Source organism: Pleurodeles waltl, chromosome 7 (assembly GCF_031143425.1).
Source record: "Pleurodeles waltl isolate 20211129_DDA chromosome 7, aPleWal1.hap1.20221129, whole genome shotgun sequence".
Classification (NCBI taxonomy): Eukaryota; Metazoa; Chordata; class Amphibia; order Caudata; family Salamandridae; genus Pleurodeles; species Pleurodeles waltl.
The window spans coordinates 434,293,809-434,310,935 of NC_090446.1; the positions used below are offsets into that span (position 1 = coordinate 434,293,809).

The 17,127-nt window shown below is 47.7% G+C and overlaps 1 protein-coding gene across 11 annotated transcripts in view; it reads left to right on the forward strand.

The window, feature by feature from the left end:
* MTO1 (mitochondrial tRNA translation optimization 1) overlaps positions 1-17,127 on the forward strand; it is a 1,525,874-nt gene that overhangs the window by 979,237 nt on the left and 529,510 nt on the right. For all 11 annotated transcript variants that reach the window (XR_011205509.1, XR_011205508.1, XM_069243966.1 and 8 more), the window contains one exon: positions 6,220-6,424. Coding sequence is in view for 9 of the 11 variants with exons in the window: in XM_069243966.1 (XP_069100067.1) it covers positions 6,220-6,424 (205 nt within the window). In the remaining 2 variants the exon portion in view is untranslated. The remainder of the gene's footprint in view (positions 1-6,219; positions 6,425-17,127) is intronic.

Consider the following 17,127-nt stretch of genomic DNA (forward strand, 5'->3'; position numbering starts at 1 on the left):
GACATTGACCTGTGTTTATGTAATGTGGATATTACTTGGATTAGCCAGAGAGGGTTGAGGGGCATCAATTGCTCCCTTTGGTAGAAATCATTAAGGATTGCCAACATCTAGACCTTACAATTGTGCGCTGTGGTGGCAAAGACCTAGGCACAGTTACTGGGGGAGGACTTGAAATCCTCATGAAGGATACCCTTGGAAAATAAATGGCACTTTTCCCACACACTGCCTTTGTTCTTTCTAGCATTTGCCAAAGGCAGAAGTGGAAGTGGTAAAGTGAATTCTGTCCACAAATAGACAAATCCAAGAAACATGTTAATACAACTCTTTCTGAAATCCTCAGAGACCATAAAATGGGCTCTATATACCACAATAATGTACAGTTTGATGTGGATGGTATATACAGAAATGATGGAGTTCACTTAACAGGCAACGAGGTGTTCCTGTAGAACTTGAGAGACTGCATTATTTTACGTATGTAGTTATCAAGTACACCCCATAAACACAAAGGTTCTTTTCACAGCCAACCCTTTTTACCATAGATAAAAATTTGTAATTATTTATTCCTTGTTTTTTTTTTTTTAAATATCATGGGGATCTGCTGATCCATCCATTAATCTCAAAGGCCCCCCAAAAATATTTTACACATTTGCAACCCATTATTAAGTAATCTGCCACTTTGATATCAACTCCTGGGGTCAGGGAATTTCTACCCTAACCCCTTCATATGCATTGCTGCCCATAAATTTAGCCCTGTGACCCTTACCCAAGACAACAATATGGCAGCTGCAACCTTCCTTTTCGGGTTGTGGCCGGCGAACACTCCATGAGTATCTTCTGGTATGAGGGTACATGTGAAAGTGTGTAACTAGATATGAGACTGGCTGTTAGAGTATCCGACTGGGTGGAGTGTGTCTGGGTCTGAGACTGGGTGTGAGAGTGTTCGATGGATCTATCTCAGTCTGGGTGTAACAGCATCTGTCGGGGTGTGAGAGTAGGTGTGAGTATTGGTATGATATTGTCTGTCTTGATTGTGACAGTGCGTGTGATTGTCTTGGTTTGAAAGGGTGTGCGAGTGAGATTCTCTATCTGAGTGTGAGAGTGCCTCTGTGTGAGTGGGTGTGAGAGGATGTGTTTGAATGCCAGAGTGTGGGTGAAAGAGTGTGTCTGGGTGTGAAAGTGAGTGTGAAATTGGGTTCTGTGACGCTGGATGTGAGTGTGTCTTTGGCTGTGAAACTGGTCGTGGCAGTAACTCTGACTGAGTGTGAGAGTGTCTCTATTGATGCCTGAGAGTGTGCACTAGTATTTATTTCATTTTTTTAAACATTTTTTCAAGATCCGCAGATCCACCTCTGGATTCAACCGGGGGCTGCGCTGAGCCCTGCGGCTCGGAAAATCATTAAAAAAAGAGGATTATGGATATTTTCAACCCATTCCTATAGGAGACTGGCCTGGTTTGTAGTGGGTACCTTGGGTACCTACACCTAATACTAGATCCAGTTATCCCTTATTAGTGAAATGTAGTAGTGTTCTAGCAGATTAGGCTAATAGAGGTAGCTATAGCAGAGCAGCTTAGGCTGAACTAGGAGACATGCAAAGCTCCTGCAATGCCACTTATATTTGCACAGTACTTATACACAAGCAAAGACAATACTCAGTGTTATCAAAAATAAAAGTAGTTTATTTGGGTGACACAAGGTCAAAAATATCTTAGAGGCAATACTCCTTCTGCAGGTAAGTATTACACACATTATATACACCAGACACCAAAGTAAGGTAAGTAATTAGACATATGATAGTGCAAACAATAAGAAATGCTATAGAATGCAATGGGAGACAATTGGTCTAGGGGCAACACAAACCATTCCCCACTAGACAAGTGTAGTGTGTAGAGAATCGCTGGGAGAGTAAGAATACAGTAAAGGTAAGTAAATTACCCCACCCAGAGCCCAGGAACATAGGAGTAAAGTACTGCAGGTTTACTTAGGACAGACTACAAGTCGTGAGTAGAGTTATTGCAAGAACCAAGCGAGACTACAAACAACAAATGGTGGATTCCTGAACCTGAAGACCTGCAAAGGAAGGAGACCAAGTCCAAAAGTCTGAAGAAGTTCCAGGAAAGACAAGAGCCCCTGCCAACCCAGAAGAGGGTGCAAAAGAAGAGTCCCCGGTTGGGCGAAGACTGCAGAAATGCACCCAAGGAAGATGTCAGTGGGTTCGTGCATGATGCAATGGGTGTCCCACGAAGATGCAGGCGAGTTTTGGCGCTGGATTCGTCCAACAAGCCTTGATTACGGCAAAGTCGCGTTTTGCATCAAAATGGTGCTATCTGGACCCAGGAGGGACATGGGGGCCTCTACTCTATGTGAGGATGAAGAGGGGGCTCTCAGCACTTTAGAGAGCCCTCAGAACACCAAACAGCACCCACGAGAGTCCCAGGTCACGGGGACAAAGGAGTTGCCAATTGCGGTTGGTGCAGCACTACAAAGGAAGGTCCCACGCCGCCGGAGAACAACTCAGCGAGTTAAGCGTCGCAGGATAGAGTGCTGGGGACCTGGGCCAGGCTGTGCACAAAGGAATTGTGCAAATAGTGCACAGTGGCCTCAGGGAATGAAGAAGACGCGGTGCACAGGGGTACTGTCGTAGTCAGGGAAGGCAAGGTCTTACCTCCTCCAAATTGGGACAGCAGGACCTCAGGACAGTCTGTGTCGAAGGGGTCCACCACCTCTGTTCCAAGAAACACACTTGTCGCCAGGAGAGGAGTCCAAGAAAACCAGTCGTTGACTCAGAAGGTGCCTGCGTGAGCAGAGAAGTGACTCCGTCACTCCGCTTGAGATTTCTTTGGTCCTTCTGGTGCAGGGTGAAGACTGAGAGTCCCCAGAGCGTGCACACTGTGGAAACTGTTGCAGTTGCTGGCTGGAGCTGAAATTGCAGAGGAAAAGTAGCCCTTCTGGTTCCTGGAGCAGTCTGTGGTCGATCTGAGGTCAGAGGATGAAGTAGTAGTTGCAGAGGATTCCTGCTAGAAACCTGCAGGTAGAATCTGAAGATAAACCCACAGGAGAGACCCTAAATAGCCCTGAGATGCGTATTGGCTACCTTATCAGGTATGGACCTATCAGGAGGGATCTTTGACGGCACCTGCTGGCACTGGCCACTCAGAGGCCTCCAGAGTGTCCCCACACCTTGGAAAACAAGATGGCTGAAGTCTGGGACACTCTGGAGGAGCTCTGGGCACCACCCCTAGGGTGGTGTTGGACAGGGGAATGGTCACCTCCCCTTTCCTTTGTCCAGTTTTGCACCAGAGCTGGGACTGGGGGTCCCTGAGCCGGTGTAGACTGGCTTATGCAACCATCTGTGCCCTTCAAAGCATTTCCAGAGGCTGTGGGAGGCTAGAGCTCCCCGGCCTGTTACACCTATTTCCAAAGGGAGAGGGTGTAACACCCTGCTCCCAAAGGAGATGCTTTGTTCCCCCTTCCTGGGACTGAGCTTCTCAGACCCCAGGAGGACAGAACCCTGTCTTTGAGGTGGCAGCAGCTGTAGCTGCATTGCAAGCCTCAGAGAGCTGGTTTGGTAGTACTGGGGGTCCATGGTGGAGCCCCCAGGATGTAAGGCATTGGCTCCCCAATACCATATTTGGAATGGGGGGACAATTCCATGATCTTAGACACCTTACATGACCATATTCGGGGTTACCATTGTGAAGCTACATATGGGTATTGACCTCTATGTAGTGCATGCGTGTAATGGCGTCCCTGCACTCACAAAGTTCCGGAAAATTGGCCCTGAACTACGAACTACCTTTGCTAGTGCAAGGTTGCCCTCACGCTTAGTAACTTTGCACATAACCTTCAGTAAATGAAGGTTAGACACATAGGTGACTTATAAGTTACTTAAGTGCAGTGAAAATGGCTGTGAAATAGCGTGTGCACTATTTCACGCAGGCTGCAATGGCAGGCCTGTGGAAGGGTTTGTCTGAGCTCCTTATGGGTGGCAAAAGAAATGCTGCAGCCCATAAGGATCTCCTGGAACCCCAATGCCCTGTGTACCTAGGTACCATATACTAGGGATATATCTGATCTCAGTCATCCTCTAGTGGATGTGAGTTTGCAAAGAGCATTAGGGATGACCACTCACTGTATTCTCATTTCAAACCTTTAATTTCTTACTCCAGCCTCCAGAATGATGCTTTTTCCTCTCTACCATAGCTTTGAAGGTGATAAATACCCCTTCCATAGCTACCTCTATATCTTCATTAAAAACAAAGTATTCATCTATCTGTTTAACAATTGTCCCTTTAAAAATTGCACCCTTCAACATCACTAAGTGCAGTCTCTATGCCTGAGAACGAGGTTATTTCAGTCTCCTATTTAAACTTAGTGTCACAGGCCCATTATCTGATGCTGCCAGCATTCCTAGCTCCCCCTCATCAATCAGCAGTGTTAAAGAACTATTTACCATTATTTAATCAGTGTGGGATGTTGACCAGTGGACATTTGGAAAATCAGTGTACTCCATATTATCATCAAGGTAGAGCTGTTGCTACCCTGCAGGGTTCCCTTAAATTTTCTGGAGAAAGCCCCCATAAAGATTCTGCCCTCCACCTGATCTATGCCAGTGTAATTCCCACGCAAAGTTGAAGTATCTAATTTGAGTGATAGCCCTCGACCCAACCTCTGCTAGTTTTGCAATGCATTTTCTTAAGAATGTCTCCTACGCCTCCCTTAGTATATATAATAGTTTCCAGATGCCCATCCAGTTATCCCCACTTATTCAAAGATCTACCTACCTTGTCCACTTTTGTGCCGGTTACCACTAGGGGAAGAACTCTCCAATGTGCGAAAAAGTAATAACCCTTTGGTAGCAGCTTGTGTTTCATGTGCCCCCGTCACCTTTCCCTAAATTAACTTCCTGTAGAAATTTAATATGGAGCTGTGTCCCCAGCAGAGCCCTTAAATTGCTCCCTATTTCACTGGTGCATTAAAATTGATCTAAATCAGTCCCATAATCTGTGTTGCAAACATACACTTTCTTTCCTCTGGTAATGTAAGAACCTAACGTTCTCAATTAACATACCTCTGTTCTTCATGTAAATGTGAGTTATTCATTAAAACAGAAATGCAAAAAACATTTATCAGAACATTATAAATCCTAAGTATGCTATTACACTATTGAATCACTTTTCAATCATGTACTGCTGTCCTAGACACAAGTATATGTATACATCTCAAAATGTCTCAGAATTTAGATGGAATATATATATGTCTGAGGATCCTTCCCACACCTTAAGTAACTTTGGAATCCAAGTGGAAAAAGAAAAGATAGGGTTTATACTCCAGCAAGGGTTTTCTTTGAACAGTACTTCAACTAAATCAAGTTTGTTTGCAAACTTGACCTACATTCCATGTCAACTTCTCTCAATTTAGCTTCAACGTCCTTTCTCAGAAACAATCTCTAAGGCTTTAAACAATTGTCTGGTAATAGAGCCCTGGCTGCAACAACAAAGTAACTTGCTTGCCTAGCAAAGTCTCTCTGGGCCACAGAGAACTTATACTTAATTTCTTTAAGATGGATTCCGCCATTTCCAACATGCCATTAGAGTTTTGTGGCTTCATGGGGATTGAGTTTTTGATTTTGAGTTTAAAGACCTATGCTCAGTGTGCCCATAAGACACTCAAAGACAACTAACATCAGTGTTCTGAGTGCACTGCCAAACTTCCCATCCCTGAAAAAATGTAATTAATGTGAGTTCATAGTGTTATCGTCGTTCATTCGATAGGCACAGAAAAGTAAGCATAGATCCTTGACCCAGATCAGACAGCAGGCCTGTTCAGTATTTATGAATTTTAACAAAGGCACCCATTTAGAAAATTGGTGTTATAGGTAAGTTATTTTTCATATGTCTCATGTTTTTGTCCAGAGAGTCATTCTGTGTTCGTCTTTTTTTTAGTTTATATTTTAATCTGATATAAGATTTATTCTTATTTCCTTTCCTAGGCTGCTGTGCTGTATTTAGTTAAAGTGAAATACTGCTTTTGGGATCCTCATTCCTGTTGTAATTGTTGCCTTACTCAACCTTTCATAGACTCGGTCTGAATTTCATGAACTGTATTTTACTAATTAATTAAATTAATTATGTTTAATTTTGTTTATTGCATTTTCTCCTAATTAATAAGGAAAAAGCAAGCTATCTTTGACAGGAACACTATAATGTTTTTCTTTCAGGGGCTGATAGCCGGCATTAACGCTGCCCTTCATGTTAAGAGTCAAGGCCCGTTCACGGTAGGTCGTACTGAGGGTTACATTGGAGTGCTTATCGATGACCTCACCACGCTCGGGACAAATGAGCCATATCGAATGTTCACCAGCCGAGCTGAGTTCCGCATGTCTCTGCGTCCTGACAATGCAGATATCCGACTCACACCCAAAGGTGCGGTAAATTCTGAGAGTATTGTTGGCTGTAAGTGTCCGATCAGCATGGTCTGTGCTTTAGGGCATCTGAATAGTGTACTAGGATACCATTTTGCATAGATGGGCCACATTCTGTAGGTCAATAAAAGTTGGCTATCACTGGGTTGTAAGCCCATACCCTTTGCTTGTGACTGCTTAGATTCATAATTCCCTTCCATGGTCCTGAAACTAGAGAGAAAGTAGGGAGTGATCTGACCTTTGGGTAAGACACTTCTTAAGGGTCTGTGAACATTCCCAGAGAGGTAAACTGTGTTTAAACCTAAACACATTTGAGTCCAAGGAATTGACTTCAGGCTGGGGCTGTTGTACCATTCTTAAAACAGTTTGAGAAAACTCACTCTGAAATCTTTTGTGAAGTCACCATAATGATACATAATTAGATTTGATACTGTAGATGTGTCCAAGTGGGCTATGGAGGCAGGGTTTACGTACGGTGACAAAGGCATAAAGGAAACTCTACCTGGAATGAGTGAAAATGCCATTATTACTTCATGGGGGCAACTACTCGAACATCACATTTAACTCCTGTGCTAGAGACAGCCTTCATAATTAATAGAAGAAACTTGAAACTCCAAGTACCTTTGATAGAGGATAGGATTAGAGTTAAATATTCATAAAACGTTATCTGTAAGTGCCCTTCACATACGAATCTAATTCCCCACATGTTCCCACTACTTGAATGAGACGTGTTCTCATTCTGTCGGTAGATGAGGATGTTTTAATCAAAACATTTTTTTCTATCTACCAACATTTCAGCAGTGTGTTAAGCTTCTCTGTACTTGTCCTTAAAGGATGGAGTGATCAACTTTCTCACTGGTAAACCCTCATTATCCTGATACAGTCATTGTAGGAGGCTGGGCCGGTTTGTGGTGGGTACCGAAGGTGCTCACACTTTATACCAGGTCCAGTTATTCCTTATTAGTGAAATGCAGTCAGCTTAGGCTGTCTAGGGGTAGCTGTAGCAGGGCAGCGTAGGCTGAACTAGGAGACATGCAAACCTTCTGCAATACCACTATAGTTACACAGAGCTTATACAAAATAAAAGACAATACTCAATGTTAGCAAAAATAAAAGTACTTTATTTTAGTGACACAGGGACAAAAATATCTTAGAGGCAATACTCCTAGTACAATGCACTAGTAACAAAAATCAGGTATATAAACAGTCATAGAATAGTGCAAACAGTAGAAAATACAATAGATTGCAATAGGCCTAGGGGCATTACAAACCATATACTAAAATAGTGGAATGCGAATGTCGAATTCCCCCCTAGGCAAGTGTAGTGTGTAGAGGGATGCTGGAAGTGTAGGAAAACACCAAAGGTAAGTAAAATACCCCACCTCAGAGCCCAGTAAAGCAAGTGTAAAGTACAGTAAGTTTCCCCAGGACACACTACAAGTCGTGATAAAGGATTATGCAAGACTACAAGCAACGAACGATGGATTCCTGGACCTGAAGACCTGTGGAGACAGGAGACCAAGCCCATAAGTCGAAGAAGAGTCCAGGAATGACAGGAGCCCCTGCCAACCTAGAAGAAGGTGCAGAAGTGGATTCTCCGGTTAGAAGAAAAGTACAGAAATGCACCAAAGAAGATAGCTGCAGATTCCTGCTTGGTGCAAGAGATGCCCCACGTTGAGTTGTTGGTTGGATGCAGGCTGTTTGTGTTGCTGGTCTCCGCCAACAAGCCTTGGTTCATGCAAGTACACGGCTTGCATCAGAGATGTGCTGCCTGGACCCAGAAGGGACCTGGGGGTGTCAACTGAGGAGACAGAGGGGGCTCTCAGCAGTTCAGAGAGACCTCAGAAGACGAGGCAGCGCCCACGGGAGTCCCAGAACATGGGGACAAAGGAGATGCAAAGTGCAGTCGTCGCAGCACTGGACTGGAGGGTCCCACGCTGCTGGAAAACAACTCAGAGAGCTCTGCGTCGCAGGATGGTGTGTTGGGGACCTGGGCTATGCTGTGCACGAAGAACGTTTGGAAGAATTGCACAGAAGCCCAGGGAGCTACAGAAATCGTGGTGCAAAGGTATTGTCGCAGCACAGGGAGGCAGGGAGGCAAGCTCTTTCCTCCACTAAGTTTGGACAGCTGGGCCTTTGGAGAGTCTGGGTCACTTCGGTCCACCACCTGTGTTCCAGAGAGCACGCTCGTCATCAGGAGAGGAGTCCCAGAGTACTGGTTGTTGTCGCAGAAGGGTGCCTGCTGAAGCAGTCACTCCACAGGAGATTCGTTCCTTTCTTCTGGTGCAGGGTGAAGATACAGTGCTCAGAGCGTGCACACCTTGAAAACTATAGCAAGTGCTGGCTGGAGCTGAAGTTCCAGGTCACTGGAGTCGTCCTGGATACTTTGTTGCAGTTACAGCGGTTCCTAGAGCAGTCTGCGGTTGATCCGACGGTTAGAAGCTGAAGCACAGGATGCAGAGGATTCCTGGAGGAGTCTTTGTAGGAAGGTAGCCTCTTTCTAGCCTTGTTACCCCCACTTTTGGCCTGTTTGTGAGTGTATGTCAGGGTGTTTTTTATTGTCTCACTGGGATCCTGCTAGCCAGGACCCCAGTGCTCATAGTTTATGGCCTATATGTGTTCACTGTGTGGTGCCTAACTGTATCACTGAGGCTCTGCTAACGAGAACCTAATTATTTATGCTCTCTCTGCTTTTAAAATTGTCACTGCAGGCTAGTGACCATTTTAACCAATTCTGATTGGCACACTGGAACACCCGTATAATTCCCTAGTATATGGTACCCAGGTACCCAGGGTATTGGGGTTCCAGGAGATCACTATGGGCTGCAGCATTTCTTTTGCCACCCATTGGGAGCTCAGACAATTCTTACACAGGACTGCCACTGCATCCTAAGTGAAATAACGTCCACGTTATTTCACAGCCATTTTACACTGCGCTTAAGTAACTTATAAGTCACCTATATGTCTAACCCTCACTTAGTGAAGGTTAGGTGCAAAGCTACTAAGTGTGAGGGCACCCAGGCACTAGCCAAGGTGCCCCCACATTCTTCAGGGCAATTTTCCCGGACTTTGTGAGCGCGGGGACAGCATTACACATGTGCACTACATAAAGGACAATACCTATATGTAGCTTCACAATGGTCACTCGAATATGGCCATGTAACATGTCTAAGATCATGGATTTGTCTCCCCATGCCAAATATGGTATTGGGTTGCCAATCCCATGCATCCCCAGGGCTCCAGTATGGACCCCAGGTACTGGCAAACTAGCTCTCTGGGGTTTTCTCTGCAGCTACCGCTGCTGCCAACCCTCAGACAGGTTTCTGCCCTCCTGGGTTCTGGGCAAGGCAGAACAAAGGATTTCCTCTGAGAGAGGGTGTTACACCCTCTCCCTTTGGAAATAGGTGTTAAGGGCTGGGGAGGAGTAGCCTTCCCCAGCCTCTGGAAATGCTTTGAAGGGCACAGATGGTGCCCTCCTTGCATAAGCCAGTCTACACCCGTTCAGGGATCCCCCAGCCCCTGCTCTGGCACAAAACTGGACAAAGGAGAGGGGAGTGACCACTCCCCTGCCCATCACCACCCCAGGGGTGGTGCCCAGAGCTTCTCCAGTGTGTCCCAGACCTCTGCCATCTTGAATGCAGAGGTGTGAGGGCACAATGGAGACCTCTGAGTGGCCAGTGCCAGCAGGGGACGTCAGAGACCCCTCCTGATAGGCTCTCATCTGGTTAGGTAGCCAATCCTCCTCTGAGGGCTATTTAGGGTCTCTCCTGTGGGTTTCTCTTCAGATAACGAATGCAAGAGCTCACCAGAGCTCCTCTGCATCGCTCTCTTCAACTTCTGCCAAGGATCGACCGCTGACTGCTCCAGGATGCCTGCAAAACTGCAACAAAGTAGCAAGACGACTACCAGCAACATTGTAGCTCCTAATCCTGCCGGCTTTCTCAACTGTTTCCTGGTGGTGCATGCTCTGAGGGCTGTCTGCCTTCACCCTGCACTGAAAGCCAAGAAGAAATCTCCCGCGGGTCGACGGAATCTTCCCCCTGCTAACACATGCATGAAACTTCTGCATCACCGGTCCTCTGGGTCCCCTCTCATCTTGACGAGCGTGTTCCCTGGAACACAGGAGCTGGGTCCAAGTGTCTTCGACAGTCCAGTGGCCCTTCTGTCCAAATTTGGTGGAGGTAAGTCCTTGCCTCCCCACGCCAGACACTAATCCTGTGTTCTGCGTGATCTGCAGCTGCTAGGGCTTCTGTGCACTCTTGCCAGGATTCCTTTGTGCACAGCACAGCCCAGGTCCCCACCACTCCGTCCTGCATTGCTCAACTCGCTGAGATGACCACCGGCTTCATGGGACCCTCTTTTGTTGTGTTGAGACGACCGCCGTGCTCAGATTTCTTGAACGCCTGTTCGAGTGCTTCTGCGGGTGCTGCTTGCTTCTGCGTGGGCTCTCTCTGTTGCAGAGCGCCCCCACTGTCTCCTCCTCCAAGGGGCGACCTCCTGGTCCTACCTGGGCAGCACCCATTATCTTCAACCCGCGACTCTTGCAGCTAGCAAGGCTTGTTTGCGGTCTTTCTGCGTGGAAACAACTCCGCATCCTCCAGCACGCCGTGGGACATCTTGTGACCAAAGGAGAAGTTCCTTGCACCTTCTGTTGTTGCAGAATCTTCGGCTTCTTCCACCCGGAGCCAGCCCTTTTGCACCTTCATCCAGGGTTTAGTGGGCTCCTGCCCCCCCAGACACTTGCGTGACTCTGGGACTTGGTCCCCTTCCTTTGCAGGTCCTCAGGTCCAGGAATTTGTCTTCAGTGTTTAGCAGTCAGTTGTTGTCCTTGCAGAATCCCCTATCTCGACTTTACTGTCTTTCTGGGGCAGTAGGGTAACTTTACTCCTACTTTTCAGGGTCTTGGGGTGGGGTATCTTGGACACCCTTCGTGTTTTCTTACACTCCCAGCGACCCTCTGCACACTACACTAGGCCTGGGGTCCATTCGTGGTTCGCATTCCACTTTTGGAGTATATGGTTTGTGTTGTCCCTAGGCTTATTGTAGGAAGTTGGCTCTGTATGTGCTATTTCAAAGTAAGGAATAGCATGCACAGAGTCCAAGGGTTCCCCTTAGAGGTAAAATAGTGGTAAAAATAGATAATACTAATGCTCTATTTTGTGGTAGTGTGGTCGAGCAGTAGGCTTATCCAAGGAGTAGTGTTAAGCATTTGTTGTACATACACATAGACAATAAATGAGGTACACACACTCAGAGACAAATCCAGCCAATAGGTTTGTGTATAGAAAAATATCTTTTCTTAGTTTATTTTAAGAACCACAGGTTCAAATTTAACATGTAATATCTCATTCGAAAGGTATTGCAGGTAAGTACTTTAGGAACTTCCAATCATCAAAATTGCATGTATACTTTTCAAGTTATTGACAAATAGCTGTTTTAAAAGTGGACACTTAGTGCAATTTTCACAGTTCCTGGGGGAGGTAAGTTTTTGTTAGTTTTACCAGGTAAGTAGGACACTTACAGGGTTCAGTTCTTGGTCCAAGGTAGCCCACCGTTGGGGGTTCAGAGCAACCCCAAAGTCACCACACCAGCAGCTCAGGGCCGGTCAGGTGCAGAGTTCCAAGTGGTGCCCAAAACACATAGGCTAGAATGGAGAGAAGGGGGTGCCCTGGTTCCGGTCTGCTTGCAGGTAAGTACCCGCGTCTTCGGAGGGCAGACCAGAGGGGTTTTGTAGGGCACCGGGGGGGACACAAGTCCACACAGAAATTTCACCCTCAGCAGCGCGGGGGCGGCCGGGTGCAGTGTAGAAACAAGCGTCGGGTTCGCAATGTTAGTCTATGAGAGATCTCGGGATCTCTTCAGCGCTGCAGGCAGGCAAGGGGGGGATTCCTCGGGGAAACCTCCACTTGGGCAAGGGAGAGGGACTCCTGGGGGTCGCTTCTCCAGTGAAAGTCCGGTCCTTCAGGTCCTGGGGGCTGCGGGTGCAGGGTCTCTCCCAGGCGTCGGGACTTTAGGTTCAAAGAGTCGCGGTCAGGGGAAGCCTCGGGATTCCCTCTGCAGGCGGCGCTGTGGGGGCTCAGGGGGGACAGGTCTTGGTACTCACAGTATCAGAGTAGTCCTGGGGTCCCTCCTGAGGCGTCGGATCTCCACCAGCCGAGTCGGGGTCGCCGGGTGCAGTGTTGCCAGTCTCACGCTTCTTGCGGGGAGCTTGCAGGGTTCTTTCAAGGCTGCTGGAAACAAAGTTGCAGCCTTTCTTGGAGCAGGTCCGCTGTCCTCGGGAGTTTCTTGTCTTTTCGAAGCAGGGGCAGTCCTCAGAGGATGTCAAGGTCGCTGGTCCCTTTGGAAGGCGTCGCTGGAGCAGGATCTTTGGAAGGCAGGAGACAGGCCGGTGAGTTTCTGGAGCCAAGGCAGTTGTCGTCTTCTGGTCTTCCTCTGCAGGGGTTTTCAGCTAGGCAGTCCTTCTTCTTGTAGTTGCAGGAATCTAATTTTCTAGGGTTCAGGGTAGCCCTTAAATACTAAATTTAAGGGCGTGTTTAGGTCTGGGGGGTTAGTAGCCAATGGCTACTAGCCCTGAGGGTGGGTACACCCTCTTTGTGCCTCCTCCCAAGGGGAGGGGGTCACAATCCTAACCCTATTGGGGGAATCCTCCATCTGCAAGATGGAGGATCTCTAAAAGTTAGAGTCACTTCAGCTCAGGACACCTTAGGGGCTGTCCTGACTGGCCAGTGACTCCTCCTTGTTTTTCTCATTATTTTCTCCGGCCTTGCCGCCAAAAGTGGGGCCTGGCCAGAGGGGGCGGGCAACTCCACTAGCTGGAGTGTCCTGCTGGGTTGGCACAAAGGAGGTGAGCCTTTGAGGCTCACCGCCAGGTGTGACAATTCCTGCCTGGGGGAGGTGTTAGCATCTCCACCCAGTGCAGGCTTTGTTACTGGCCTCAGAGTGACAAAGGCACTCTCCCCATGGGGCCAGCAACATGTCTCGGTTTGTGGCAGGCTGCTAAAACTAGTCAGCCTACACAGACAGTCGGTTAAGTTTCAGGGGGCACCTCTAAGGTGCCCTCTGTGGTGTATTTTACAATAAAATGTACACTGGCATCAGTGTGCATTTATTGTGCTGAGAAGTTTGATACCAAACTTCCCAGTTTTCAGTGTAGCCATTATGGTGCTGTGGAGTTCGTGTTTGACAAACTCCCAGACCATATACTCTTATGGCTACCCTGCACTTACAATGTCTAAGGTTTTGTTTAGACACTGTAGGGGTACCATGCTCATGCACTGGTACCCTCACCTATGGTATAGTGCACCCTGCCTTAGGGCTGTAAGGCCTGCTAGAGGGGTGTCTTACCTATACTGCATAGGCAGTGAGAGGCTGGCATGGCACCCTGAGGGGAGTGCCATGTCGACTTACTCGTTTTGTTCTCACTAGCACACACAAGCTGGCAAGCAGTGTGTCTGTGCTGAGTGAGAGGTCTCCAGGGTGGCATAAGACATGCTGCAGCCCTTAGAGACCTTCCTTGGCATCAGGGCCCTTGGTACTAGAAGTACCAGTTACAAGGGACTTATCTGGATGCCAGGGTCTGCCAATTGTGGATACAAAAGTACAGGTTAGGGAAAGAACACTGGTGCTGGGGCCTGGTTAGCAGGCCTCAGCACACTTTCAATTGTAAACATAGCATCAGCAAAGGCAAAAAGTCAGGGGGCAACCATGCCAAGGAGGCATTTCCTTACACAACCCCCCCCCAAACGAAAGAGGATGAGACTAACCTTTCCCAAGAGAGTCTTCATTTTCTAAGTGGAAGAACCTGGAAAGGCCATCTGCATTGGCATGGGCAGTCCCAGGTCTGTGTTCCACTATAAAGTCCATTCCCTGTAGGGAGATGGACCACCTCAACAGTTTAGGGTTTTCACCTTTCATTTGCATCAGCCATTTGAGAGGTCTGTGGTCAGTTTGAACTAGGAAGTGAGTCCCAAAGAGGTATGGTCTCAGCTTCTTCAGGGACCAAACCACAGCAAAGGCCTCCCTCTCAATGGCACTCCAACGCTGCTCCCTGGGGAGTAACCTCCTGCTAATAAAAGCAACAGGCTGGTCAAGGCCATCATCATTTGTTTGGGACAAAACTGCCCCTATCCCATGTTCAGAGGCATCAGTCTGCACAATGAACTGCTTAGAATAATCTGGAGCTTTTAGAACTGGTGCTGAGCACATTGCCTGTTTCAGGGTGTCAAAGGCCTGTTGGCATTCCACAGTCCAGTTCACTTTCTTGGGCATTTTCTTGGAGGTGAGTTCAGTGAGGGCTGTCACAATGGATCCATATCCCTTCACAAACCTCCTGTAATACCCAGTCAAGCCAAGGAATGCCCTGACTTGAGTCTGGGTTTTTGGAGCTACCCAGTCCAGAATAGTCTGGATCTTGGGTTGGAGTGGCTGAACTTGGCCTCCACCTACAAGGTGGCCCAAGTAAACCACAGTTCCCTGCCCTATCTGGCATTTGGATGCCTTGATAGAGAGGCCTGCAGATTGCAGAGCCTTCAAAACCTTCTTCAGGTGGACCAGGTGATCCTGCCAGGTGGAGCTGAAGACAGCAATATCATCAAGATAAGCTGTGCTAAAGGACTCCAAGCCAGCAAGGACTTGATTCACCAACCTTTGGAAGGTGGCAGGGGCATTCTTTAAACCAAAGGGCATAACAGTAAACTGATAATGCCCATCAGGTGTGGAGAATGCTGTCTTTTCTTTTGCTCCAGGTGCCATTTTTATTTGCCAGTACCCTGCTGTCAAGTCAAAGGTACTTAGGAATTTGGCAGCACCTAATTTATCAATGAGCTCATCAGCTCTTGGAATTGGATGGGCATCTGTCTTGGTGACAGAGTTGAGCCCTCTGTAGTCCACACAAAACCTCATCTCTTTCTTTCCATCTTTGGTGTGAGGTTTGGGGACTAAGACCACTGGGCTAGCCCAGGGACTGTCAGAGCGCTCAATAACTCCCAATTCCAGCATCTTGTGGACTTCCACCTTGATGCTTTCCTTAACATGGTCAGACTGTCTAAAGATTTTGTTTTTGACAGGCATGCTGTCTCCTGTGTCCACATCATGGGTACACAGGTGTGTCTGACCAGGGGTTAAGGAGAAGAGTTCAGGAAACTGTTGTAGGACTCTCCTACAATCAGCTTGCTGTTGGCCAGAGAGGGTGTCTGAGTAGATCACTCCATCTACTGTGCCATCTTTTGGGTCTGATGACAGAAGATCAGGGAGAGGTTCACTCTCTGCCTCCTGATCCTCATCTGTTACCATTAACAGATTCACATCAGCCCTGTCGTGGAAGAGCTTAAGGCGGTTCACATGGATCACCCTCTTGGGGCTCCTGCTTGTGCCCAGGTCCACCAGGTAGGTGACCTGACTCTTCCTCTCTAGCACTGGGTAAGGGCCACTCCATTTGTCCTGGAGTGCCCTGGGAGCCACAGGCTCCAGAACCCAGACTTTCTGCCCTGGTTGGAACTCAACCAGTGCAGCCTTTTGGTCATACCAAAACTTCTGGAGCTGTTGGCTGGCCTCAAGGTTTTTGGTTGCCTTTTCCATGTACTCTGCCATTCTAGAGCGAAGGCCAAGTACATAGTCCACTATGTCCTGTTTAGGCTCATGGAGAGGTCTCTCCCAGCCTTCTTTAACAAGGGCAAGTGGTCCCCTTACAGGATGTCCAAACAGAAGTTCAAAGGGTGAGAATCCTACTCCCTTCTGTGGCACCTCTCTGTAAGCGAAAAGCAGACATGGCAAGAGGACATCCCATCTCCTTTTGAGTTTTTCTGGGAGCCCCATGATCATGCCTTTTAATGTCTTGTTGAATCTCTCAACCAAGCCATTAGTTTGTGGATGGTATGGTGTAGTGAATTTATAAGTCACTCCACACTCATTCCACATGTGCTTTAGGTATGCTGACATGAAGTTGGTACCTCTGTCAGACACCACCTCCTTAGGGAAACCCACTCTGGTAAAGATACCAATGAGGGCCTTGGCTACTGCAGGGGCAGTAGTCGACCTAAGGGGAATAGCTTCAGGATACCTGGTAGCATGATCCACTACTACCAGGATATACATATTTCCTGAGGCTGTGGGAGGTTCTAGTGGACCAACTATGTCCACACCCACTCTTTCAAAGGGAACCCCCACCACTGGAAGTGGAATGAGGGGGGCCTTTGGATGCCCACCTGTCTTACCACTGGCTTGACAGGTGGGGCAGGAGAGGCAAAACTCCTTAACCATGTTGGACATATTGGGCCAGTAGAAGTGGTTGACTAACCTCTCCCACGTCTTGGTTTGTCCCAAATGTCCAGCAAGGGGAATGTCATGGGCCAATGTTAGGATGAACTTCCTGAACAGCTGAGGCACTACCACTCTCCTAGTGGCACCAGGTTTGGGGTCTCTGGCCTCAGTGTACAGGAGTCCATCTTCCCAATAGACCCTATGCGTTCCATTTTTCTTGCCTTTGGACTCTTCAGCAGCTTGCTGCCTAAGGCCTTCAAGAGAGGGACAGGTTTCTTGTCCCTTACACAGCTCCTCCCTTGAGGGTCCCCCTGGGCCCAAGAGCTCAACCTGATAAGGTTCAAGCTCCAAAGGCTCAGTTCCCTCAGAGGGCAGAACTTCTTCCTGAGAAGAGAGGTTCCCTTTCTTTTGCTGTGTTGCAGTTGGTTTCCCAACTGACTTTCCTTT